At 43.2% G+C, this 25,486-nt stretch overlaps 1 protein-coding gene across 1 annotated transcript in view; it reads left to right on the forward strand.

Annotated features, from left to right (window-relative positions):
• NDUFA10 (NADH:ubiquinone oxidoreductase subunit A10) overlaps positions 1-23,314 on the forward strand; it is a 43,118-nt gene extending 19,804 nt beyond the window's left edge. Inside the window, exons 8-10 of the mRNA XM_056348312.1 lie at positions 147-232; positions 8,361-8,469; positions 22,852-23,314. Of these exons, the coding sequence (XP_056204287.1) occupies positions 147-232; positions 8,361-8,469; positions 22,852-22,920 (264 nt within the window). The 3' untranslated portion in view covers positions 22,921-23,314. The remainder of the gene's footprint in view (positions 1-146; positions 233-8,360; positions 8,470-22,851) is intronic.
• Positions 23,315-25,486: the final 2,172 nt, after the last annotated feature.

The following is a 25,486-nucleotide window of genomic DNA, read 5'->3' on the forward strand; positions in this document are numbered from 1 at the left end:
TGCAGCTTTAGCAGTGAAGGCTTTCTGCTGGGTGACTTGTTTAATAATATATTTTGATTATTTAATTCATTTGGGGGGTATGTGCATTGATTTTGGATCTTTTGATCAGACCACCAATTAGTGTGATTTTTATCTTCCAATTCCAGGTAATCGAAGACATTGAGTACCTGAAGTTTGACAAGGGGCCATGGCTGGAGCAGGATGATGTCTCTTTCCATCATTTGAGGCTTTAGTAAGTGTGATGTCTTCCAGTAACTGAACATTACTTAGCATAAGGTCTCAGGGAAAATGGTTAAGGCCTTCAGTTTTTAAGGGTATATTTATATTTGCACTCTGTCTTGTTTGTTCTTTGTCAGAAGTCGGTGATAGCAGGCTTTTGTAATACTGGTGCTTGGCACCGTAATATGGTGTGGCATATTGCTGCTGCTGTTAATTGATTAGACAAGAGACTCCAGACGAATAGATCCCATTCCATTAATAAAGCAGAAGAACTCTCCAGGCATTTCCTAAGTGCTGTGACCTGTGGCCCCTAGGAAGGTCTTTTTTGTGAGTGCTTCTGTTTCTGGGTGATCACAGAAAAGCATTTCATTTTAAAACAGAGCATTTATGGAGTTGGTGTGGTGGTTTCTCTGCTGCCGTGGGCAGCATAACATCCTTCAACAAAGCCTTGTTGACAGAGCAACCTTGTAGCAAGTTTTATATGTGGTACTGTTTAGATTGGCTGTGTTGAGAGTGTTTTTTCTAAAACTAAACTAATTTCTTATGCTTTCTGCTTTTAAGTATCTTTCCAGCAGTCAGGTAGCTGGCTGAACAGAATATAGAGGGGAATTTTTGCCCCATTCCCCTGACTCCCAGTAAATAATGCTAAATAGATGCTTTAATCCTAACTCACAGCATGAAGTATTGTATTTCTGTTGTTCATTCTCCATAATAACAATGGGGGTTGTAAAGTACAAAAGTTTAAGGGTGGCTTTTTGGTGGTGGTTTTTTTTTTTGGGGGGTGGGTGGGGTGTTTTTGCTTGGTTGTTGGGTTTTTTTTTGTTTTTTGTTAAGGTCCTTGTCTATGTAGTTGAATGTGAAGAGAAACTCAGTGGAAAGTGCCTTGCTGGAATAGAATCAAATTTGGTTTATAATAATTCTTTAGAAGTACTCCATGGTTATCTGTCCTCCAATTCAGCTGTGGAATGCTACTGGTGGGGCTGCATATGTCCCCAGAGTAATGCTGAAATAAGAGGTGGCCCTCCAAACTCCAAAATCTGTTGAAGCAAACCACTGATGTCTAAAGAAGTGAGATCAGACCTAAACTTTTATCCGTGTGTTACAGACGAAGCATCAGGAGTGCTAGTCTGAAGCCAAGCTGATGAACAAAATACCCTCTGGGTAACCCTGTGTAGTGAATATATCTACATTTGTAAGGCTTTTAATAGAGGGAACCTTGCACTGAAGTGAGACAGGCTTCCCGTTTTGCCAGACTTCATCTTTAGACTGCATGGGCAGGTAGCAAGTGCAGTATAGTTACTACAGTTTAGAAATAAAATTGAAAAATTGCTCTTTTCATATTAATTTCTGGTTATCCCTCAGGTTAAGAGAAACATAGGGACTTTTAAATTTAATATCTATCTCTGAATTTCTGAGATTGTGATGCGCATTGGAGTAGTAAGTTAAACTGTTTTGCAGGCTTCTGATATTCTTTGCTGCCTTTTCTGTGCTGTTACTTCAAATGCCTCCTAAAATTAGAGATAATGTTCCTTTTCTATGGCCCATCTATCAAGGGGTGAAGGTAGATCTCAGAAGAGCAGTGTTGGGTGGTGTCCAAGAGAAACAAGTCATGATTCAGAGCCCTTTAATTATCTAAGAAGAGGTTTCTTCATGTAGTAATTGAAGGATAGCATTTGGTGACTTAGACCCTGCAAAACTATCAGAATCAGATTTCCTTTGAAAGAGAAAATAGTTGTTTGTTTTCCTATAGCTTTGCACTAGTACGGGTATTAAAGGATTATTAATGGCAGAGTGTAGGAAGGAGGTAAAGGAAAGCATACAGTTAGAGCGGTGTATTAAGGTATTGTATGAAAATTCTACTTTGCAGCTGTAGAAGGGAATAAATTGCATTGTTAAGGACTGAATTCTTCATTGAACCCTAGGGGAGGGTGAATCTCCTGTGCAAGGCTCTTGTCATTATAGATAATAGGAAATTATTTCTTCTGTTGGCAGCATGTGGCTGTTGTAAGATCTTACAAAGCAAGAAACCGCTAATTTAAATGTTCTTATGCTATGAGTTTTCCTGGTTCCCTTTTCCTTCAGAAGCACATTGTCAAGATAGCATTTGTATTCAGACACCTGATGAATGTGCTTTGTGTTTGCTATGAATCTTGTTGAGATGCTGGGATATTAGGGCATTGATCAAATGTGTAGCAACAGATCCTGTGCCAATTTTGTGCTTGTGCCTTGCTCAGCTGAATGAGAAAATAGCGCACAACATATCGGGCAGTCTGGGAAGAGCACCTTTGTAATTTTTTTATAAAATTGTGTCAATTTGGACATCATCTTTTCTCACGTTAAGTCCAGAAGTGCAGGACCAACATGAGTCTTGTGTCACAGCTTGCACAAAGGTCACTCATGAAAACGTCAGGCCTAGTGCCAGAAGACAAACGTGTAAGGACCGAAGAAACACTGCAGGGAGCCTGCTGCGTGCAGTGTTGGAATTGCATCCGGCAGCATCAAATGCCAAACTCGGGTGCTAGTTCATGAACTTTGAAGCTGATGCTTTCCTCACTTTTCCAGTGCCCAAGTAGAAAAGAGCTTGTGCTACCCAGCCTTCCGCAGATTTGCAGGTTTCCCATGCCTACATTATATTTTTTACTTTCAAAAAGATTAATTTTTAGCACTTTCCTGCTGGGCTGCCTGTTCCATATGCTGGCACATGCTGCCCTCTCGTGGGTATTTCTGGAAAGCTGCAGCAGGTATTTGGTTTTCCATCTGCAATTGCTTCCTCCCCTGATCTCCCAGCATTTTGCACAGCCCACTCATTCTGACTTGGGCTATTTCAGATCTGATGCTGTCAGAGGGGCAGCACGCTCTGACCGGCTGCCGCAGCGGGAGGCAGGATGCTGTGATCGTAATCCCGCTCCGGTGCCGGCTGGTCTGTCGGCAGCTTTACCTCTTCCACCTTCGGCTTGTACTGGTGCGTCTGGAGGAAGTGGATCAATGGGCAGGGCTGAGGATAACTTTTTTTTCATTACACGTGTATAGGGTCTAATGCGCACAAACCCCAGCAGGGCCTCTGACTACTTTGGTCATGCAAATAAGTAAGCTAATCAACCCAGTGAGCCACACCCATGTAAAATCAGTTGCATAATGATACCTTTTATCTCCCTGCCTTGGCCTTGAGTACTCTTTCCCTTGCCCTAATAGAGTAGTGTGGTTGTGGGGCTGAGGTGTGTCTTGGTAAAAGGTTAGAAAGGTATACATTTCTGTATGTAAGGTGGAGGGATCTCGCAGAGGATGCCTTTCACAACTTTCCTTCCTTTCCAAGTGTGGAATCCAACACAAACCATTCTGCTGGCTTTTTGAAATGTCTCAAGGAGTTCCTCTGTTGCCACTGTATTGTCTCAAGCACGTTTTAATCTGTGCCCTTCCCAGTGAAATTGTGTGTCTGTCTACACACTTTGGAATGAAGAACTGTAGTTTGTGTAACATTGCCTGTGTTACTTTACCAGCTGGTGGGGGGAGCTTACTGCATTTGACTTGTTTCATCAGACAAGTCCACAGTTAAACCTGTTATATTTCCACAGTTCCTTCAGAATTTGCTAGAGCAGAACATATTTTGTATGGACAAACTTCTGCTTTTTTCAGCCACCACTAATTTCATTTAAAAAAAGATAGGTATTGGCATTTGCTTTATCTTGATGAAAAGGGGATCTGTTTCCATTTGGAAACAATCTAGCCATGAAATAGTTTGCTACTCATCTATTTGATGTTATTCATTAATAACTATTAGTGTGCCACAAACACTGTGTAGTGTAAATCCTTCGGTATTGTATTTGGTGGGACATCAGACGTGCATTTTGAGATTGTTACTGAAGGACCTTGTATGTGCAGTAACTAGTCATTTTCTAAGTTCTCTTAACGTTTTTTTAGTTTCTTGGACCTGTTGCTAACCCCAGAGCTTGGCTCCTATTTCCTTTCTGTACATTTTGTTTTGGTTAAATGAAATGTTGCAACAAGGAGGCATGGGGGTGAATGAGGGAGGGTGGCCCTTTAGCTCTGTTTCGCTGTGTAATTGAGCTTAGCGAAGGGAGGAAGGATCCACGTCTGAATGTCTGTCTTGTCTGATTTCATATAGCAGGACTGGGCGTGCTTGCAAAAGGTGTTTTTGGTGGACTTGTTTTTGAAACTTTTTGTCATGGAGGCTCCAAAAATCTCATAAACCATTCATTATAAAACTTCTGGCACTATTAAAACCTGCTTCCTTTAGCACCTTACTTCTCTCTTGCTTCAGTTGAAACAGTTCTTTGTAACTTTCTTTTTACAGTGTCTTTTTATAGATTTGAAGAGCTGTGTTACACCTCACCTTCTCTTGCAGATGTGCTTTTCTTGGAAAGCTTTTTTTTCTTTTTTGCTGTTCATGAAGAGTGTTTGTTGTTCACCAAGGGAGTGGCCATGGTTCTCCTTGGGCATGGCATACTCGTTCTGCCTAACTAGACGGTGGAGCCTGAGCTGCTTTGGCAGGAGGAGGTCTGTATATCATTGCCCTGCCTTTACAAAGTCCTGGAGAGAATGGGCAAGGGCAAAATGACAAGCAAGGAGAGACATGGGGGGGACATAGTCTGTGGCTGTCATAAATACTTGCTGAATGAGCACAGGAGCGGAGGAGGTCAGTATGGTGAGAGCTGGATGCAGGAACCATCTCTCTTATCTAGCTCTGTGTGCCTGTGGCTTGAGTCAGGAGCGTTTCTCCTTTTCTCTGCTCTCACAAGTAGGGGCAAAGTTGTGAGCTATCACATGCTCGCTGGCTCACTTGCATGTGTTGTACCCTACCCATGGAAGGCAGGGAAGCTGACTGCAGCAGGGGTTGAGGAGCCCTGGCCGAGGTAATATGGGTGTGAATGGCAGAGGAATTGAATGTACCTACTGGCTCGCCTTCAAACCTGAAACACAGTAACTGGTTGGCAAGAAGCTGGTTTCCAGGTGTGCGAGAAAAATGTTCTGTTCTTCAGTGGGATCCACCTGCTATTTCTCAAGTTACTTTCATGAATAAACACAGAATTTAACTTGATATGCTTTTGTGTTGCTGGCTCTAAGCCTGTTTAGACCAGTGACTGCTTTCAGGTAGGAAGTGTGGTTTTCTCATGCTGCGTATTGTCACTTCAAGTTTTTGTGACTACGCCAACATCAGTTGCTGAGAAATCATGGCTCAGGCTGTGCAAACTGAGTTTTTTGTTTTGTTGACTAGTTGGGTTTTTTTTCCAAACTGTCTCACTTCCTTTACCTTACCTTGTACTTTTAGCAAATACGTTCATGAGACTTTCTAGTGTTCGTTGTGGTAGGCAGTCTTGGGACTTTGTTTTATACATAGGTGGGACAAAAAGCGCAGTTACTTGTGTGTCATCAGTTTTCTGCGGGTGCCCTGAAAAATTTCTGTATCCTTGCTGTAAGCTGCCTGTAAGGGAAACAGGACTTCCTCCTCTGGAAAACAGGCAGGAATGTGTTAGTCCTGATTCCTCAGTACGTGCTCGTGCATGTTGTGCTGGACATAGTGTGTGAAGTAGGTGTGTAGTAGATGCTTTTGGAAAAGAGATGAGCTGCTCATTGGTGTAGTATACTTACAAGTATGATTCCTGTGTAGCAATGGGAAACACCTTAGTTCATAGAATTATGGACAGTTGCAACAATGGTGAGCTAAAATCTGATATTCCTACAGTATTAGGACCATGTGGTCACTTCCATGCTCTCAGTTAAGTTTGAAATGTGACATAAACTTATGGGTAGGTAAAGCATGCTCTGCAAAGCTATGCTACTGTGTGATGAGAGCTGCTTCAAGAAAATATGGTTAAGAGCCAGAAAGTAATAAATAGTGATAATTTTGTGCTGGGGAGAGAGAAAGCTAAGGAAACATAAAAGCTGCCTTTAAATGCTTCCTGCTGAGCAGTGAATTAGTTCTGGCAAGCGAGTGTGGTTTTGTGGTTAGACATTGTTGTGGCAGGTGTCTTTGGGTGGTGCTTTTAGTTAGTATTCAAAGTTATTTCTTAAGGTCGGAGCAGAGCTGAACCTGGAGAAGCCATCTTTTGGTAGCATTAGGCTTGCATTTTTTTTGTTGTACAGTGGGTTCTTTGGAGGCAGTGGTTGTGAGAGCAAAGAATTTTTAAGAACAGTAGGTTTTCCATCTTAGTCATTAAAATAAATTGTGCCTCAACACAATTTATTATATATAACTAAAAGAAATTGTCCTCTACAATTGCTACTTGGCTGATATTCATGAAGGAATGGATTAACTGTAGACTGGTTGACTACTAGACTCTGTTATACTTCATATATGCGTGGACAAATTTTATCTGCTTTCTCCTACAGACTTGGAAGGTCCAGAACATCTGCTGCTACTTGGCAGAGAGCAGACTCCCCATTTCTGTGGGAAGAAGGGACGGAGATGTGTTTATCCACTGATAGATGAGTGGATCTTTCACAGCCTGTGCTGTTAAGTCTGAGCTCAGCGAAGTCTTTAAACATTGCCTGCACGTGGTCCTGTTCAGATCAAAACTCTTAGCGTGCTGTCCTGACCGCTGCTTGTCTCTGCTCTCTGCACAATGGAAATAGAGATTAAAGCTCGTAACATCGGTACTAGTGTGGTTACAGGCTGGACGGCATTTAAGTGATGAGGAGCCCATACCTGAAGGGCTGCTTTCTGCTGGGGTCTGTTTGTTTTAGTTCAAGGTTAATTAGCAGCAGAAACCTGAGAGAGGAGACTTTGGAGGTGCAAGGGTGTGCTTCCTGAAGTATGCTGGGATTCAGAAATAAAACTGGTTGCATTGTCAGATCAGTTTTGGGCGAGCTCTTCCATCTCAGCTTGGTTATTCCAAGCTATCCTGGAGTGGGAAGGCTGGGAGTGGCCGACAGGAGGGCCGGTGCTAACATGTCATGAAGAGAGCTTTTGCTGTGTTGGTGAGGAGGCAAAAGAGGGCTCATTTTCCTGGCTTCCAGCATGTGCAATAAACATTTAATGTACGTGTAGATAGATAATATAGTAGTTTATAGGAAGCATCTTTGGTGTTCATTCTGGTCTTGTGAAAGGACATCTATCCATGCCTCCTCCCATCTCAGCTTCTTCTAGATTATTGTATTTCCTTACTAATTTGTCGGTAGTAGGTTAATTTACAGTGTGCGTGTCAGGATACGTTAGCATACTAGTTTACTTGTTGAAGCTGTCCAGTGCTGTGAGGTAAGGTCCCAAGGTTTGTGATTTAGGGGGGAAAAAAATGGCTTAAAAATTAAGAACTTTGCTCAGGGATATCCTTTATGTGTATGTAAATATTTGTAAAGAGATGTAGTTCACTGGGAACAACACAATTTGAAGAGTTCCAAGTGTTCAGTTTAGAATTTGGTCACTGCTGACTGCAAATTGATGTATTTTTCCCCAAATATGTATAGGTGGCACTGTGGGTCTATGTATAATACCAGTATGCAGAAGGTGGCTTTCTAGCAGTTTCTCAGACGTTTCACATTTGGGGTGTTTGAAAGTGCTGGCATTGTGCAGCATGGACTTTTGGTGGATCCTGATATGTGTTGTTGCAGCTGCTGCAGCAGGCTTCCCCCGGTTACTCCCAGGCAGGATGCTAGAGGCACTGCCTGCTCCCAAACCCCTGTGATTACCTTGGTGTCGGTCCATTTAGGATGGGAGTTTGGGGAAGAGCACCACCTCACTTTAATCCTTTTGAGGGTTCATTTGTGAAAATTAATTGAGCAGTAGACAATTAAATGAAGTTGATACAGCAAGATAGTGTGTGGGATTCAATAAAACCACTGGTTTTACCTTGATAATACAGGAAAGCAAAAACCTAGAGGTGCCTTTTGGAGAAGGCTCCCAGAAATTACAGAGCATCTCCAGGGATGAAAAACCTGGGGAGAGGAATAGAGAAGCAGGGAGAAGTTGGAGCAGGAGCAAACTGGAGGCAAGGGTGCGAGGAGTGAGGGAAAGGACCAAGTATTCATTGCAACCAGAAAATAGCCTAAACCTGTGGAAGTATTATTTAACAGAAAAGTAGTTCTTTAATATTTGGCCAATCTCAGAATTGATGCTGTTGCCATTGGCGCAGGATGCAGACTAACTGCTCCTTTTTCTTTCTTTTTCTTTCTTTCTTTCCCCTCAGTGTTCAGGACAAAAGCGGAGTGCTGGATCCTGTAGCCATCCCTCGCTTCATTCCAGAAGTCACAATTGGAGGCAGCGAATATGATAAAATCTATTATGAGTATCGATCGGTAAGTAATACTGGAAGGGGAGCAGTGATATGATAGCCGGGCAACCACCCTGCCAAGGTGTAAGCACGTTCATAACTGTCCTGTGCACAGCCTGGGTGTCAACCTCATGTACAGGGATACACACTTCTAAGAATAAGTTCTGGATTTTGCGCAGATCCCCACCTGTTTTTTTGAAGTCTAGCTTCCCCACAAGAGGAATCATGAAGCAAATGGTTTGTTTCGTAAGCTGATTTTCTTTTTTGATCTTTAGATGAGGACTAAAGGATAAGTGGTTTTCATTTGTTTTTGTTTCTCCTGCCCCGATTAGTCTCTGACCTCTGAAATCTACAATCATCCTTTGAGTCAAACAAGAAAATTGGAAACCCGTGGTGACTTCTGTAAAGGAGACCGCTTATAAAATGCTGAGGGAGGGGGTGTTTTTTTCTAGAGTAGGCTGAGGAGATACGAATGTTACATTGCTTCTCAAAACTGTTGTTGCTTTAAATAGTGTGTTTCTGTACGTAGGCACACATCCAAAGCCTGTTGTGGCCCAGCGCTCTCTTACACCTCATGCAGGCTCCCACACAATGTTTTAATTAGCTGCTTGCCTTTCTGGTTCTGGAGACAACGGCTTCCAATTGACTTAGCACTTTGCCCTATTGCGTATTGTTATTTAGCTGGCATGGGGTCCTCTCACACCATGTGGTGTTTTTCTAGGGCCCAGGTACTGGAAATTCTTATTAGAGAAATTCTGGAACTGATGACAACTAATATTGATTGGATGAACTGAAGTTGCAGGTGATGATACATTTTCAGGTTGGGTTGAAATCTTCTCTGCCGCTGCGTTTGTGGCTTTTTTTTCCCCAAGCAATTACTGAAGACGAAGGAAGATCTATATAAATTGTTGTGAATCATGATTTGCATAGTCAAAACACTATCATTTTTCTGTTCCTGTTAGTATACAGTCTCTTACTGAAATTAAAATGTAAGATACAGGTTGCGGACTTGTTTGGAAACTGAACTACCAATGTTTTCTTCTGGAATAGTCAGTTCAGATGTCCCTGTGGATATTCAACATAATTTATTCCTCCTCAGCTAAGTAGTGGGGAGGCTCCTGGGTTCATGCTATTCTGCCTCATTTGAGATAGTCTTTCCAGCTTGTAAAAAGGTGCTAAAGATTAAAGCAGTAGAAAGCATGTCTGTACTCCTTGAGGTTGTCTAATGGGTTTGAAAGCTCCCTGGTCCACCTGAGAAGTTGCTGTCAGAATTTTGTGCTTCTTGCTATCACATTTTTATGTCCAACACTTCAAGCTCAGACTAAGGATTTTTGGAGTCCTTCACTCCAAGAGATGTCTGTGCATGTGCAGCACATATTTCAGAAGGATCTGCTGCATGACTTGTCGCCAGCATGCAACATCCATCTGTACTGACAGTGCCTTTCTTCCCGAAGATGATAGGGTTTTTTTGGCTGAAGTGTCACTTTGCAGTGGAGCTGGGAATTACTGAGGCTGCCTGACACACAGCTAGATGTGACCTCGGTGCTGCGTGCTGAGAACCAGGGGTAATACTTCTGAAAGCTTTTTCTCTCTAGCTGTACAACAGCACATTCCTCTTTGTGCTGGCAAGAAACTGTGAATGCCCTGGCTCATCAAATAGCTGGCTTACAGGGAAAAATTGTGACTTGCCTTGCAGATGTAGTGAAGGAATGCTCAGGAGCAGGAATATGAATACCTGGGAAGGAAAGCTGTGCTCTTGGATTGCTCTGCTCGATGCTAGTCATTTGACAGCAGAAGCTGAGCACTGTCAGTGCAAAAAAATATTGCCAAAATACAATCTCCCTTCTGCAGGCGTGCTTTTAGGCCCTGAATTGGGAAAGTACTGTGGAAAGTGATAACGTCCTTTGGAATAAGGAGGAGCTGTACATTTCATGAAGCAGTCTGTTAAATTTAGGCAATACTAACTACTCTTTTTTTTTTTTATCTTTTTTTTTTCTTCTCTTCTGAAAGCTTAAACACTTGTAATCCTTCAGGGATGGGGTGGGGGGTGGTCTATAGGGATGGTGTACAATGCAAAATGTTGAGTTTTCCCCCTTCTTGTAAGCTGCTGCAAGGGGAAGCACAAAGCCAACCCCACCCACTGTTTTATGTTCTAAGAATTGAATTCTTTGAAACTTTGGAGATCTGTGTTTTTCCTTCCAACTTTGTTTAGCAAATGAAGGTGTGGATTTCTTTGAATATAAGCCTTGTCTTGCAGAGGTAATGCAGCATGACACCAGCCAGTGCAGGCAGAAAAAGCAGATGAACTTGTAGACATACAAATCTTGGCTATGAGGTTGCTGGGTCTAATGAGAGGGAGTCGTCAGCCCTTGCCTTGCCCATGTCTATGCAGGGATGGTTACAGCTGTGCTACCACTTTTGCATTTGAAGACAGATAAAGATTTTAGGCTCACATGACTTGTAAGTAAAGACTTAATTATGGTATAATTACAGAACTTTAACTTTTCCTTGTGGGAAATACACGCTTTTAAAGTTAGTGTAATGATGTTTACCACATAAATACAATGATTTGCGTAGGGGATTTTCTTCCTCAGCAATCCTATAACAAGTCATAAATCCTTGATCATACCAATAGGCAGCTAACTGCTGTGCTTTTCAGAGTTGCATGCACACAATTCATGCTGCTTAATAATGGTGGGTTTTGGGGATTCGCAAATTCCAGGCAGAAGCTGGTTTTTGTTCAAAATATTCATTAGTCAGAAGCAACTGAGGAGGAGGAAACTCTTTGGAGTCCAAGACTTTAGTATGTGTGCCTTTCTGCAAAATAATGAGGTAGCTGCATACAGCTCTGAATACTAGAAACTTGCTTTTTTATGTACATCCTCTAAATTTGTTCTGTAAGCATACTGCTTACATGTGAGGAGGTGGCTTTCTGCAGCCTTCTCTTACCATAAAGTCATCTGGCAAGGTTCAGCTGTTCTGTTCAGGCATTCATAAACTTCTAAAGATCTTTTCTGGCAAGGGAAAAGTAACCTTTTAGTCAGGTTCTGTAGATCACAGAGATAAGCATGTTCATTCTTAAGTGAGGCAACATTATTTTAGGAACTGTCAGACTAGTAAAGACTTGACTACTCTTTTTTTCTTCCTTTTTTTTTTTTTTAACAACTGCTGTATCTCTCTGCTTTCTTCCAACTGCGCACAATCCCCATGGGTAATGCTCCAAACTCCATGTGCGCCCTGTGAAGCTGGAGCACTTAGGCAGATGTGTTTGCAGAGAAGACGAAAACAAATGGTTCTGTTTAATGGAATCAGTGTACTTAAATAATGTACTTATGTACTTCACACTCCCGAATGCTGTTGGCAAGTCCTGCTGAATCTCCTAGGGGTGGTGAGAAAAGGCTTCTTTTATGTGCATGCTCTTTTCTGTATACATAAAAGTGCAGCTGTCTAAGATTCATATTCAAGTCATCACCTACGTCTTTACCTCTGAAAACAACACTGGAGAACTTTAAAATGGTCTTTGCCACCTCTCCCTTCACTGCAGAACATAAGGAAATGATCAGCATTTCATTTCCACTAACTTTGTGCTTAAAAGTACAAAAAAATTAGTGGGCTTGCTTATCACAAGGTGTACTAGAGCCTGGAGTCCAGTGCTTACTGGTGTTCACTTGGGCTCTGGAGTGGAGAATTCCTTTGCTAGAACAGGTGAAAGCAAAATGGCTAGAAACTACTTTCCTTTCTCATGTCATCAACCCTAGCAGGAAACTTTTATGCAAGCCCACTGACCCTGGTTCATGTAACCCAGCTCCTGTGTTTGCCCAGTGGCTGGCTACAATGTCTTTAAAAACAAGTCTAAGAAACAATGAAGGAAAAAAGGACTATTTTTACTAGTACGTGGCTAAAAACTGTGGCTTGCATCTTGCACCCTAGGATTTGTTTGGTTTTTTTTTTTCCCCCCCCATCCTTTTCCCAGGGGTGGGCAGGTTGTGAGTCTGCAGTGGGAGGAGTATTCTATCCTCCTTAGAGTTTGCTGTAGTTCTTTAAATATGTGCTGGTATGTGTATTAAAGACAATGACCAAATGCTTGGGCACACAGGTTCTTCTTCAGAGGAGACAGGCCTATGCACTTAGAAGTTCCTTTTGTACTAAGGCAAATCTCATATCAAAATGTTGTATCTTTTGTTAGCCTAACTTACACAGTTAGGGAAAAAGAAGTCGGGATGCGTACCTTACCCTTGAAGCAGACAATTGTGATGAATTCTTTGAAGAATTTATTCCACAGTCTTGAACTATTTTCAAAGACTCTTCCTATCCCAATAATGACTTCTCGCTCTAGTGAGTGCATGTGCTTGTGTGTAGGGCTTTCTTAGATCAGTTTTAGTTGTCATCTTTCAGTCTGAAACGTCCTTTTACTCTTGCATTGAAATGGTGAGCCACATGCTTCCCTTCCTTTCTTTACCCTTTTATTGCTTTTCCCCACCATGCACTGGCTATTTGCTGATCCTGGCACACTTCAGCTTCCTTCATCGTCTCCTTTTGTTGATGATTCTCATTATCTTTCTTCAGACTATCTAATTGTGCAGTGTCACTTTCTGTGATAAGATAAAACTTTGCACATGTGCCATATTCACCACCTGAGGAAAGCAGAGGCATATTTGGCAGTAGTAATGATTCTGCTGTGTCCATCCTTGTCAGTGTGGCTCCATGTTTATCAAGGACAAAATGAGCAGCTCGTGTTTCTGCCGAACATTTAACTCGTCGAGTAAGTGAATAAATATGACGCTGAAAGGGTAAGAGAAGGCTCTCACTGTGTTTTCCTGCCCTTTTCCTGTGGTGGAAGCCTGCTTTTGGAATATGGGGATGCTGACCCTGAGGCAAGGAAAGCTTGAGCTAGCCAAAGGCTTAGTAGCTATTGCTACGGGGTGCGATCTGGCTCCCATAACTGTCTCTGGCAAGGCCCTTCAGCGTCGTAAGTGAGCAGGGATGTATAGCTAGTCTTATGCTAGATTGCCAAACTGCATGGGTTGCTGAGGTTAGGTGAATACCGGAGCTGTGGAAAGGAAGTAGCAGCAGCGTGTGGCTGGGTAAGGCATGGCTGCCTTCCCACAGCAGCTGCATCAGCTCAGCTGCATCTTTGTATCCTGCTCCCCAGCCTCCTCCGTTCAACCCCAGGACCTGGGAGTGTGTGGCTGGCAGTCCCCTGCAGTCTTGCATAGCACGGAGTGGAGAAGAGGCAACACTTCCCCAGGCTTTTTTATTACCCTCTTATTCATAAGGATGCAACCTTAGGAAGGGAAATCCTCAAGTGTGCTGTGCCTCCAGTTATATAGGTAGTTGCAGGGAAATGGCTGTAATGCAGTGAGCTTTTGAGCCATGGGAAGGTGAGCAACATTAGTCGACTCTCGGCCTTACAACGCAAAAATGAGAGTATCGTAAGTGCATGTGTTTATGATGTGAAGATCATAACTAGCCCAAAAGGAAGAACATGAAAGGGAAGACTTTTTGCAGGTATGATGTGGCCCAAGTTGGATGTGAACTGCAGCCCTGACGCTTCTTGGCAGCTGGGATTGCAAGGGGCTGAAGATGGCTGCTGGAAAATGGGAGTTTTTGCATCTCCTCTGAGAGTGCAGAGCACTCCTGGCTCTACACACAGATCATAGAATCATAGAATGGTTTGGTTTGGAAGAGACCTTAAAGACCATCTAGATCCACCTCCCCTGCCATGGGCAGGGACACCTTCCCCTAGAGCAGGTTGCTCCCAGCCCCATCCAACCTGACCTTGAACGCCTCCAGAGGTGGGGCACCTACCACCTCTCTGGGCAACCTGTTCCAGTGCCTCACCACCCTCATAGGGAAGCATTTCTTCTTTACATCTAATGTAAATTTACCTCCTTTCAGTTTAAAGCCATTCCCCCTTATACTATATGCCCTTGTAGTAAGTCCCTCTCCAGCTCTGGAAGGCTGCTGTAAGGTCTCCACAGAGCCTTCTCCCATTTAAAATCTCTTAAAAATGTCCCACTTAAAATTCCCTGACCTACAAAAGAAATACTTGAGCTTTCAGGAGCCCAGAGTCTGGATCAAAACCAGAGACAGATTGTGCCAAAATGATGCGCTCAGGCTTGATGTGATACTGTGTGGCAGGGTCCTCAACATCTTGGCCTTTGGCTGCAGATTTTCAGTTACAAGAGCAACTACAGGCTTCTAAAAAACCCCCAAAACCTGGAAAAAAACCTCCTACACCCCGCCCCCCCCCCCCCCCCCAACCAACCCCAAACCCTTTGTACTTGTATGGACAGAGGATGTTACCCATGCGTACATATGAAGTACAACTGCTGCAATAAACCTTATCTAAGCCATGAATTGTCTTCCACAGTACTCTTGCCTTTGCAGAGACAGGGAGGTTAGGATATCTTTGTTCTCCCTGTGTTTGTGATTGTTACCATAGCGGCTGTCTTTGATACAATCTTCTGTTTTCTCTCTCCTGCCACTTTTTCTTCGCTTGATGAAGTTTTCATTTTTTTAGGATCAAGGTCTTCCTTCCTAATTCTTATTTTAGTGGAGGTGTTTGACAGCTGTAATGCCCAGCCCTGTCTACTCTTGAATACAGGAAGGAATGGAAACAGACACACAATAAATTAGGCTTAATTTAAAGTTGTTTTCTATTTTATCTCTGCAGAAATATTTTAAGCTCTTTTTAAAATAGCAGGATGTTGCCTGGCTAAATATTGCTAAGACCAGAGGATCCTAAAACCTACAAATGATGAAGTTGTTCCTGAAGGGTACCTAGAAAGGGATGAGCATAGGCATGTAATCTTCTCTTCCTACCTTCCCACTCCTCTTCCACACTCACCAATCCACAGAGAGACTGTGAAAGCAGCCCTTTTTCTTCTTTAGAAACTCATAGCTTCTATACCCTACTCCCCTTGACAAATATTGTGGGAAGGGATATTCGTCCCAGATACGGAGGGGAAGGTACATGAGAAACCTTGGGACTATTTCAAATCTTGGTCTTGGTAGTTGTGTCTGTTTTGTTTTAGATCATAGACCTTGCCATCCCAGACACTGGGTACCTATGTAAATCAAAAAGACAGTAAAATCTCGCTGGCATTATAATAATCCATTTCAAACTTGATGTTCTGCCACTGAGCCCTATGAAAGAAAACACTTTATATGGCAGCACATCCTTTCTCAAATGCCTCTTGATACTGTACCCATGTAGGAATGTGATCCCCAGGGTAAACCTCTATTAAGTAAAAAAAAAAAACAAACCCAAACCAACCAAGGAAAATAGTTTGGAAGAAAGATCTTTTGTTAGTGATTAAACAAAGTGGAGAAAAGTTGCAGGTGGACTACTCCCACTCCACTATTCTGCATCTTCTAGGAAACTTTAATTAAAAAAACAAACAAAAACAACATCCAACATTCGGAGGACAGTTTCATTGTGATGCCTTGATATTAAAAATCATGTTTTACATCCGGATACATCAGGAAAAGGTTTTATTAAATCCATAAGGAAGAATGCTTGTATTTATTTCTCACTCTCCCTGCTTTCCTACAGCTTGTTAGGGGGGACATCTCCATGGGTCTTAAACTGTGAAATAGTGTTGGTTTGAGGTGTTTAACTGTGCTGGTGTGGTGGTACAGGTTTGAGTTGGGCTTGTGTTGGTGTACGATCTTCCTTGTTTCCTGAAGTATTTTTATGCTGCGAAGTGCTTTTGGTCTTTTTTAATATAGAACTGGCATTACTAAGACCTGCTGCTACCTTGAGTAGTATAACATAAGAAAAGCTGTTGTAAGAGGCTTTTTTTTACATGTTACCTGTCCAGTTAGAAAAGCCAGCCTACTGTTAGTGTAACGCTTTATCTGGCTTAGCTGTAGCTACTTGGCTTTTTCCTGTAGTAGGTTTGCACTGTATAGTGGATAACTGGTATTTGTAATGTATTTGCTGAGGAAAACCAAAGTAGGTACTATTCTGCCACTGTAGCAGTAGGGCAAGTAGGCACTGTGGGGAAAAAAGCTGCAATAAAATACTTAGCTGTACCCTATTGCTTGCTTATTCTTGGCTGTCCTGCAAAAGCAAGGCTAGAGATATGTGTTAGACTGTTTATGGTGTTTGTAGTTGTTCAAATTGTAAGTCACAAATTCATTTCTACAAATCAGATTCCTACTTAAGCTCACTTAAGTTGTTTGAAATAAAAAACACTGAGCTTTAAAGAAATGTGCTGTGTCCTCTATATGGACGCTTCTCTTTCCAAAAGTTTTCTATTGTTTGTCTTTGAATGAATGAATGAAGGTTAGGACAATGTTCATTGAACGTTTTCTGCAAATTGGAATTGTTTTAACCTCAATTCAGTAAAGTGCTTGAGTACTCTTGTTACTTGGACTATAATGAATGTTAACATCATTAAGACTTTTGAGTAAAGAATGGCGGGACTCAAGCTGTACACAAACATTTATCTATGTCAGTCCTTTGGAAACCAAACCATACATACCCTGAATGTGTGTTTGTGGGGTATTACAAACACCCACACCCCACTTTTTTATAGATTGCCCTAAAATATAGGAACCAAACCCTTCCAGAGCACAGCCAATGCACGAAGTTACATATTCCTAGATCTTGATTTTAGCTGTGTGCCAACAACAAACACTGGTAATAAACTTCTGGAAGTCAGGATTTCTACTGGAAGAAGCAGTAGTCTTTGCTAACAGCAGTGATGGAAGGTGCTATTATTATGCTTGTTATAAACAGCCACTGAACGAAAAGGTTTGGATATTGATGAATGAGCCCATGCATGCAGAGTAATGACTCTGTTTTTAAGTGCTCTTTGATCAGCGCTGCTCAAAACATGCTATTTATAGATCTGTTTTGCTGTGAAGCCCAGCCATTAGTAGAAGGCAGAGCAGGAATAGAAGGAAAACGCGGTAATTCTTTTTGCTTCTATAATGTTGGAAGGCAGGCTCTAAACTGATGGTTGTAGACCTTTTCAGATTGTTAAAACTTTTCAGAGCTCTACCTGTACATGTCTGGTTTGAAATGGTTTTGAGGAGCTATGAAATGCAGCTGCAGCATATAGCAAACAGCTGGCTGAAGCTGTTTGTTGCTACTCTGCAGCCTATACCACTTTATAGGGCTTTTCATCATGTTTATAGTTTTGACAGACACTTCTGTGGCAGAGTTCTTAATTTAACTGATGAGATGATCTTGTTTTCATCTTTTTACTAATGTTCTTTTAAAGTTGAGCAGTTTCATTCCTTTGAGCTGGCTCTACCTTTGGGTACAGCTCACTTCATTAGTTTCATGCTCGGTGTGGTGGATTTTTATCTCATACTTCTCGAGGTAATCCTTGCTGCCAACTTTTAAGTTCTGCACAGTGTAATGCAGCAGACCCAAGACCTGATTCTCCATGTCATCCATTTCCATGGAGTGGAAAAATCTGTAACTTGGCAGTGACCTTGCAGGAGCTCGTGCTTACCTCCTGCCACAGGGATGTGTGTGAGCTGTTGGGTTTGTTTAGTGGTGCCTCTGGCCCAGTGTCCTCATTAAGTGCTTCTTCTCTTGTAAGCTCTTGAGGGCAGAGACTGAATTCTTGTGTTGCAAAATGTGTGTCTAGATGGCTGCTGTGATAAGAGCATAGCTGTTCTTACTTTTTCTGGGAAAGATGGTTCAGCTTTGGTGTGATAGCCAACTGCTTTCCCTGCCACTTGGTGCTGGACAAGCCTGTTGGCGGCTCCGCAGGTCTCCTTGGGCTGATGTCAGTGAAGGACCTAAGAGGGTTTGAAGGAATTTATTTGACTCTGTATGCTGCTACTTTTACTTGCCTGTGGAAATGTGTTGTTAATAGTTAATCATGCATAATGGGATGCACTATGATTGTTTTTAGTGTGATCATTGTCATACCTTTCTTTTGGTCTTAAGTGTGATTTGAAGGTAACATGCGGACTGTTCCTGTGAATGTGCCAGCCACTTGCAAATGATGTGGCCTTGCTGATTTCCATTATAGTTCGGACTGGGAGACTTGTAATGCACAAGTCTCATGGAAAGTGCAAGTCTCTTCCAAGTACTTGCCTGGTTTCCCATCGAGCCCTCTAAACTTTGTCAGCAGGAGCACTGAGCAAGAAGTCCTTCAAGCCATTGCCTTCATTTGATGGCACCTGTATCCTGTCCTGGAAGAGACAGTGAATATTCAGGCCCCCTCTGTGTTCTCTCGGCTACTGGCAAGTTCTGCAGAGCTTTGTCCTATCTCCTTCCCATCATCTCTTCTCTAGGCTGGGCAGGCTGCCTCTTCTGGCTGCAAAACCAACAGCCCCAGAGCTGGCCGCTTGTTCCCATCCCTGCCCTTGTGCTGCCTAAGCAGGTGTGGGCAGAACAGGCTGGGAGCTTCGGCTGGGTGCAGTTTGGAGCACCAGCTTAACCATTTGTTGTCACCAAAAGCAGCACACCCTACCACTTGCCCTGTGTCCCCAGATCTTCCCTGGTGCTCCCACCAGTCTTCCTTGCAGTGGTCTGGTATGTATTTGGCTGACTGAGCTTGCAGAGTCACCAAAAACTAACCCAGCCAGGAGGAGTGAATAGCAGCTTCTCACTGGGCAAGGGGGTTGATGGAGCTTGTGGAATGATCCAGCAAAGCTGCAGAGCTGGCTTCGACTGTGCAGCAGAGAGATGAGAGGATGGGTGCTGCAGGACCTCTTCTTGCTGGCATCATGCTTTTCAGTCCACTCAGCCACACCGTGCAGCATCGCTGTAACACTTTTCATTTGGCTGTTTTAATCCGGGCTTATCATGACATTGAGCAAATGCTTGTTCTGGCAGGAGGTAGGCATGCGAAGAGCTGGAGGGGAGGCAGAAGAGCACAAGAACAGGGGTGACTTCTGTTCAGTATTTTTCCAAATGCTCAATAAGTGGTAAAAGATCACCAGCTTCTTCCCCTCTGGGACAGACCTGCCTTGTTCCCAGTTGTGCAGCTTTTTTACTATGGTCACAGCTGTAAAACGTGAGCTTTGAAGAGCGTGTTCCTAGGAAGCTGTCTATGTTACTTGTACCTGGCACAGATAGTGCACAGAAAATAAATTCACATAATTCTGCTCACTAGGTAATATGGGATTTGTCTACTGTGCCTTCCTCTTCCCATTTTTTGGTGGTGTGTTTTTTTGGTTTTTTTTTTTTTGCTATTTTGAAAGCTTGGCTGTAACATATCCCAAAACTCAACTGCCTTTGCCAAGGCCCACTGTGAACGATGGAGTATGGATGAATACTTATTATAAAATTTGCTTTGATGTATTGCATGTCTTTAACCAAAGGCACATGGGGAATTTGTTTTGGACAATGAATTTGAATTCTGTTGGGATTGATATTGTATCTTTTAAAGAGGGCAGATGTACCCAGAAACAAAACTGTAAACTCCTGTATTTTCCCAGAGAGCTCCTGTTGCTTTAATAATCCTAGTTATCTGGGAATCTCTTGAAGTATCAAAGGGCCAATTATGTGCTGCCTGGAGAGGTTGAGGGAGAGCTGTTTTTGTGCTAGAATTAATAGATACAGGCTGGTCACAGCAGGTCTGATGTCCTCCCTAGCTTACCACTGTAAATTTGTGGGGCAGAGATAGTAATCATTTATTTTCATCTCTCATCTCCTCTTTGCTCAGCAGGAGTAACTCTTAACAGGACTGCATGCTTTCTTCTGATATTTAGACAAGACATTAAAGACAACTTTAAATGAAAAACTGATCACAAATGGCTTGTAATGGCTTGTGACAAGGCAGGGTGGGTAATGTTACATGAAAGAGGTAGAAGTCTTCTGTTAGCTTGCTGTTTTAGGGAAAGATGTGTCTTGTTTTCCAACCTTCAAATAAACCCCCCAAACACACACTTCCCCTCCTTCAAAACAACAGGCTTCATCCTGGATTAAATAGCTGGGTTTGTGGCCTGAGTATATATACCATCAAGAATGGGTCTTGCTTCTCCCTGCAGAGGCAGCTATCTCAAACAGGATACTCTTAGAGCTTTTCGAAAGGAAAAATCATCAGGATAAGTGCAGTGCTTAAGGATGTGGTTTAGTGGTGGACTTGGCAGTCCTGGGTTAATGGTTGGACTTGATGATCTCAAATGTCTTTTCCAACCTAAAAGATTCTAGGATTCTGAGTCAGGGGTCCTGTGTGAAACCAGTGTTTGCGTGGAGATGAGCAGATGATCTGTGCTTAATTATTTGTAAAGGCTGCCAGGGGACAGCTTATTTTTAAAGGAAGAGTTTTATTATAGCATCTTTGCTTGCTTCAGACTTTCTCACAAAACTAATTTGCTTTTTTGTAGTGGTTTGCTTCTGGGTTCTAGTATCTCAAAGATGGATACTGTGTTCTCTCTTTCATTCCTGGATGGAGGAAAGGGAGGTTCTAGAGATAGGTCTTAGCTCCAAAAGTAGTCTAACCATCTCTGACATTTCAGATCATGGTCAGGACTTTCCAAAGGGGACTGCTTTAACACCTGAGGCACAGAGGTTGAAGTGTATCTGCATCTTTTTCCTCCTTAGGATCCCTCAGTTCAAGAGGAATTACCAAAGTAGATACTTTATGCACTGATCCCGTTGCTGGCAGGCTTTGTTCCCGTGGCTTAGTTATCTAGTGGGTACAGAACCTGGTTTATGTTTATTCAGGCTGAAACGGCGCTAAAAATTTATGTTGCTTTTGCAAAGCAAGTTGTTGGGAGATGATTTTGATGACAGCGTTTTTGGCACGCTTGTGTTGAGTCTTCTGTCACATAAATGTGCTTTTGCTGACCCGATGCAGCCTCCCTTGCCTGAAGGAGCACTTTCCTTGCCTGCAGGGAGAGCACGTACGCTCTGTGAGGGGAGTTTGCTATTTTAACCATGCTGGCAGACTTTCTCTTCTAGTCCTCTGTGCTGTCTTTGTAATCCCTTAAAATGGCTGCTACTTAAACAGTCTCTTTTCCCAAATCTCTAAAGCTGAAGGTGGAACAGCTTGGCTGCTGAATTTTTTGTCTGTAACGCTACCTGAGGTCATTTGCAATGTGGCTGCAGCCAGCAGCAGGCTGAGCGGGCCAGGCTTGGCTTTCCGTCCCCCAGTGCCCTCTTCCTCCTGAACTCTTGTGGAAGGCTTTGGTTGCTGTGGGTCGTCTGTTCAGCTGGCTAGATGGACTGCCGCAAAAGGGGTTGTGTGCTTCAGGTCCCATGTCCTTTCACAGACTTGGAGGTAACAGATCGTTGTCTCCAGGCCAGGACACAATTCCTTGAACTCCCAAATGTCAAGGCTCTGTTTAGGCTACTGCTATTCACTTGCATTTGCTCTCATCTCAAGTGATCGTTGGCTTTCCCTCCCTGGTGAGGGTGCAGACCCCTCCAGCTTTCCTTGTACATCCGATGTGCCCTACTCCCAGTGCTCCAGTCCATCTAGCCTGTCCCTCTGCAATGCATTTCTTGGTTCACTAGGCTTGACCTGCTCCTCGTGTGATCCTCTTGGGCTGGTTGTACAGGTTACAAGCTCTTGAGATGCTGCCAGAAGGAAAAGCTTCCTGCTGCAGTCCCCAGCCCTCTGCTGTCTCGTGAACAGTGAGTTGCAGCAGACTGTACGGAGAGGTGACGTTGCGTGGCAGCACCGTGGCTCCTCGAGCCCTGGTTTGGGAACCATGGTACAGAAAGGTCAGTCAGGCTCACCTGTGTGTCTGAGCTGCCAAAGCGGGGGCTGTGCCAGCCACGTTAAGGGCCTGTGGAGAAGAGTTGCAGCCTGAAAAGGTAAGCGAGGTTCAGAGGCAGCAAGTGAAGGCTGTTGCTTAGGTCCCAGGGTACTGGTGAAATTTGGATGGGGGGGGTCAAGAAACTTCATTTTTTCTAGTGAGTAGTGGTTTCTGGCTTTGCTTATGAAGACAGGCAGATACTGCTTTTGCTTTAATGAAGTTAAGTTCAGCTCTTGAAGGCTAAATATGCAATTTCATTTGAATGGTTTAATTTAATATAGTAATTAACTCAGTATTTCATGCATGAAATATTTCGTGTATTTAATAATGTGTGCCTATTTTGGCATGAGATTCTACTGACTGATTCAATTCTACTACATGCTACAGTGAGAGAGGTCTTCCTACTAAAACTGGGAACAAGGGTGTGTAGGGAAGAAGTTAGATGAATCCAGGTGTAATATGCTGTTGTGCTGTAGAGTTTATTGACTAGTTTTTATATATTTTATGGCGTAGTGGTTTTTTGTGGGTCCCCCCCCCCTTCAGCTGCACAGGTCAACTTTTTCCAAAGGGACTGATTTTTCTTTAAGTTCTAATTACTGTGTTCTAAAAGCGCATTTCATGTTGCACTTCTGCAGATGCCACGAGGCACTTTACAAAGAATCTAAAAATTTCTGTGAAGATTGGAAAGAGAAATGTTTCTGACTGAACTTTCTGCTTTCTCTAGCTTCCTGGTCGCAAATTTAGGCAAGGCTACAATGCTGATGTTGGTGACAAGTGGATCTGGCTGAAATGAAAATCTGCTCCCTTTGGAGCCCTAACCGCGATGGACCACAGAACCTGGGTGAAGAAGAAGCAGAGTTCAGCGTGCCTGCTCCGCATCAGTTGTGTGGCACGAAGAAAATGCTGGTTAAATCATCTTCCAGCTACAGCGTAAGAGAATAGACTCCTAGAAGAGAAATCGCTTTTTTCTGGTTTGTTCTTCCCCGATGAATTCAGGGTGCTTTGTCTTTGGATGACAGATAATCAACGTGTGATAGCAAAGCGATCTGGTATTACAGGGGCAGACTGAAGATCAATGCTGAACTTTCTCTTCTTCAAGACTGTGGCATGTTATTATACAGGATTATTGTTGTTTTGCTGAATCAAGAGAAATTAAACCTGTATCCTCCTGGCTCTCACAAAGTTAATTTCTTGCTCTGTCATGCATGGTGTTTTATTAGTTTCATTAGAAGAGCGCACATGCTAAAAACAGTGCTTGCCTCGTGTTCTGAAAGCCTCTTACTGGACATCAGCATCAAAGTAGGCAAGCATAAAAAAGGTCCTTGAGAGGAGGAGATAAGTGTTGATCTCAAACAGCAAAATATCTGTGCTTGAAAATATAAAAGAAATTATTCAAAATAATTGCCAGCAGTTGTACTCAAAGCTTCTTCCTTTGAATGGGCGCTGTAGATCAGAATGTTTGTTGTGTATAAAAGGCAAATGTAATTATTATTTTTGCAAGTCTCTGAAAGTCCAAGTTGGAGGTTTTTTAAAGAAATTATTCATTTGGTATTAGTTAGTCACAGAAATGAGGCACCTTGGCATTGGTTCAAGCAATGCTGTCCAGATTTAGTCTGCAGTAATTCTGCATTTCCAGCAAGGGGCTAACTACTTCAATCACTGAGTAAAAGTGCTGCCAGGCATTCCAGTATTCAGGGCAATGCCTTTGAATTAAGCAGCCAAGTCTTGCCCATGCCCCTTCCTGTATCAAAACTAGTATGAAAAGACTCCTTTAACAGCAGCCTTGGGGGCCCGGTTAGATACTGAAATAAATGAGCAATGGGATAGAAATGTAGCTCTTCTCGTTGGTCCCTTAGCTCTTTGTTACCATGTTTTATGGCTTTATAGAGTCTTTCCTCTGGTCACAAAAAGACTGGCTCTGCTTTGGTGCCGCTGTGCCACCCTGCGCTCATGCGGCTGGTGGCTTCACGATGATGAGCAAGTGCCGGGGTGCGAGGCACTGTGCCTTGGACTTGGGTGAAAATGCAGCTGAACTGGTGTAGTCAGTCCTGTGAGGCTGTGCGTTTATTTAACTGCTGCAAGATCTTTATGTGTTTTCGCCTTCCGGAGGCTGATTATCAGGGCACTGACCTATGCGTGTTGCAGCTCAGCAGCGTGCTTCCTCATCCCATAGCTCCCCCAGGAAGATGGATCTTAGTGTTCTTGTGCTGGAGGGTCTGCCAGCCCAAGCCACCCTTGTCTTCTCTGCAGTGAGATCCTAAGCGATTACTGCTAGCTGTTCTTTACCTGGCCAGAGTATCATCTCACAGCAGTGAGTAATGAGCGTGGAGATGAAAAGAACATCTGCTGTGGCTTTAGGTTCCCTTTGGAGTAGTCCAGATCTGTCCTTACAGGTGTCCTCCATCTCGGTGTTGCTGTGTGCTCCAGGTGCTTAAATTCAGTTGGCAATGTGCGTACAGCTTGATGTTGGATCTCCTAGAAAGGCATTTTGTGCTGTGTGTAGTGCTGGGGAAGCTGCTGTGTTCAGCTTTGCCAATTGTGGGGCGCAGTGGGGTGCAGAGCATTTTTTAAGAGCTTTCCCTACCTGCTCCAGCAGCACACTGAGAGCTGAGCTGAGCTTTGGATGTAAAGGACTTAAATTCCAGTCAGGAAAAGCAGTGTTGGCTTGTATGGCAAGCAGCGTGGTATGACAAAATGCATGTTGAATGTACTTTTTTTTTTTTTAATCCATGTTTTAACTCTGCTTTAAAAGTAAAGCTGTTTATAAACTAAATCTGTGAAGGAAGTAAGTTTCTCTCCTCTTGCTGTAGGAAAGAGTGTTAGCTGTGTTTTTCTCTTCCCTCCTTCCCACTCCAATACCTCAAAAAAACATCTCTTCGCAAACCAGCTGTAAAGATTTTGGCTTTTGAAGACTATGTTGTGCCAGTTGGATGAATCTATCTACAGTTCTTTACTAGATTGGAAAAGATAAAATGGCTCAGGTCCTCTCCACACTTCTGCGTAGGTGTGCGTGTGATGTCATCTGCAGTCTGTCCTCTTACCCTGAGTTCCCATTGCCTGTGTTAATCCATGGGGAAGTTTGCCTTTTGCCCGTCATGTCCCATGCGTGATTCTGCCTGTTTCACAAAGGCAGAGTCCCTGGGAATGGTGGTCTTCCAGTTAGTGCCATTGGCCGCGTTTTATGGGCAGAACCGCTGGCTTTCCCGATGGCTGCAGTTGGTCTGTCCCGTAGTCCAGCGACTAACTGCCCCTTGGGCTCCCTTTTTGGTTGTACGGGAGGGGGTGAAGGGGGAGAGGAGGTGGGTGGGAATGGGTCCTGCCACCAAAACAAAGGCTTGACATGCTGCAGCTTCAGATGA

Source organism: Falco biarmicus, chromosome 8 (genome assembly GCF_023638135.1).
Source record: "Falco biarmicus isolate bFalBia1 chromosome 8, bFalBia1.pri, whole genome shotgun sequence".
NCBI lineage: Eukaryota > Metazoa > Chordata > Aves > Falconiformes > Falconidae > Falco > Falco biarmicus.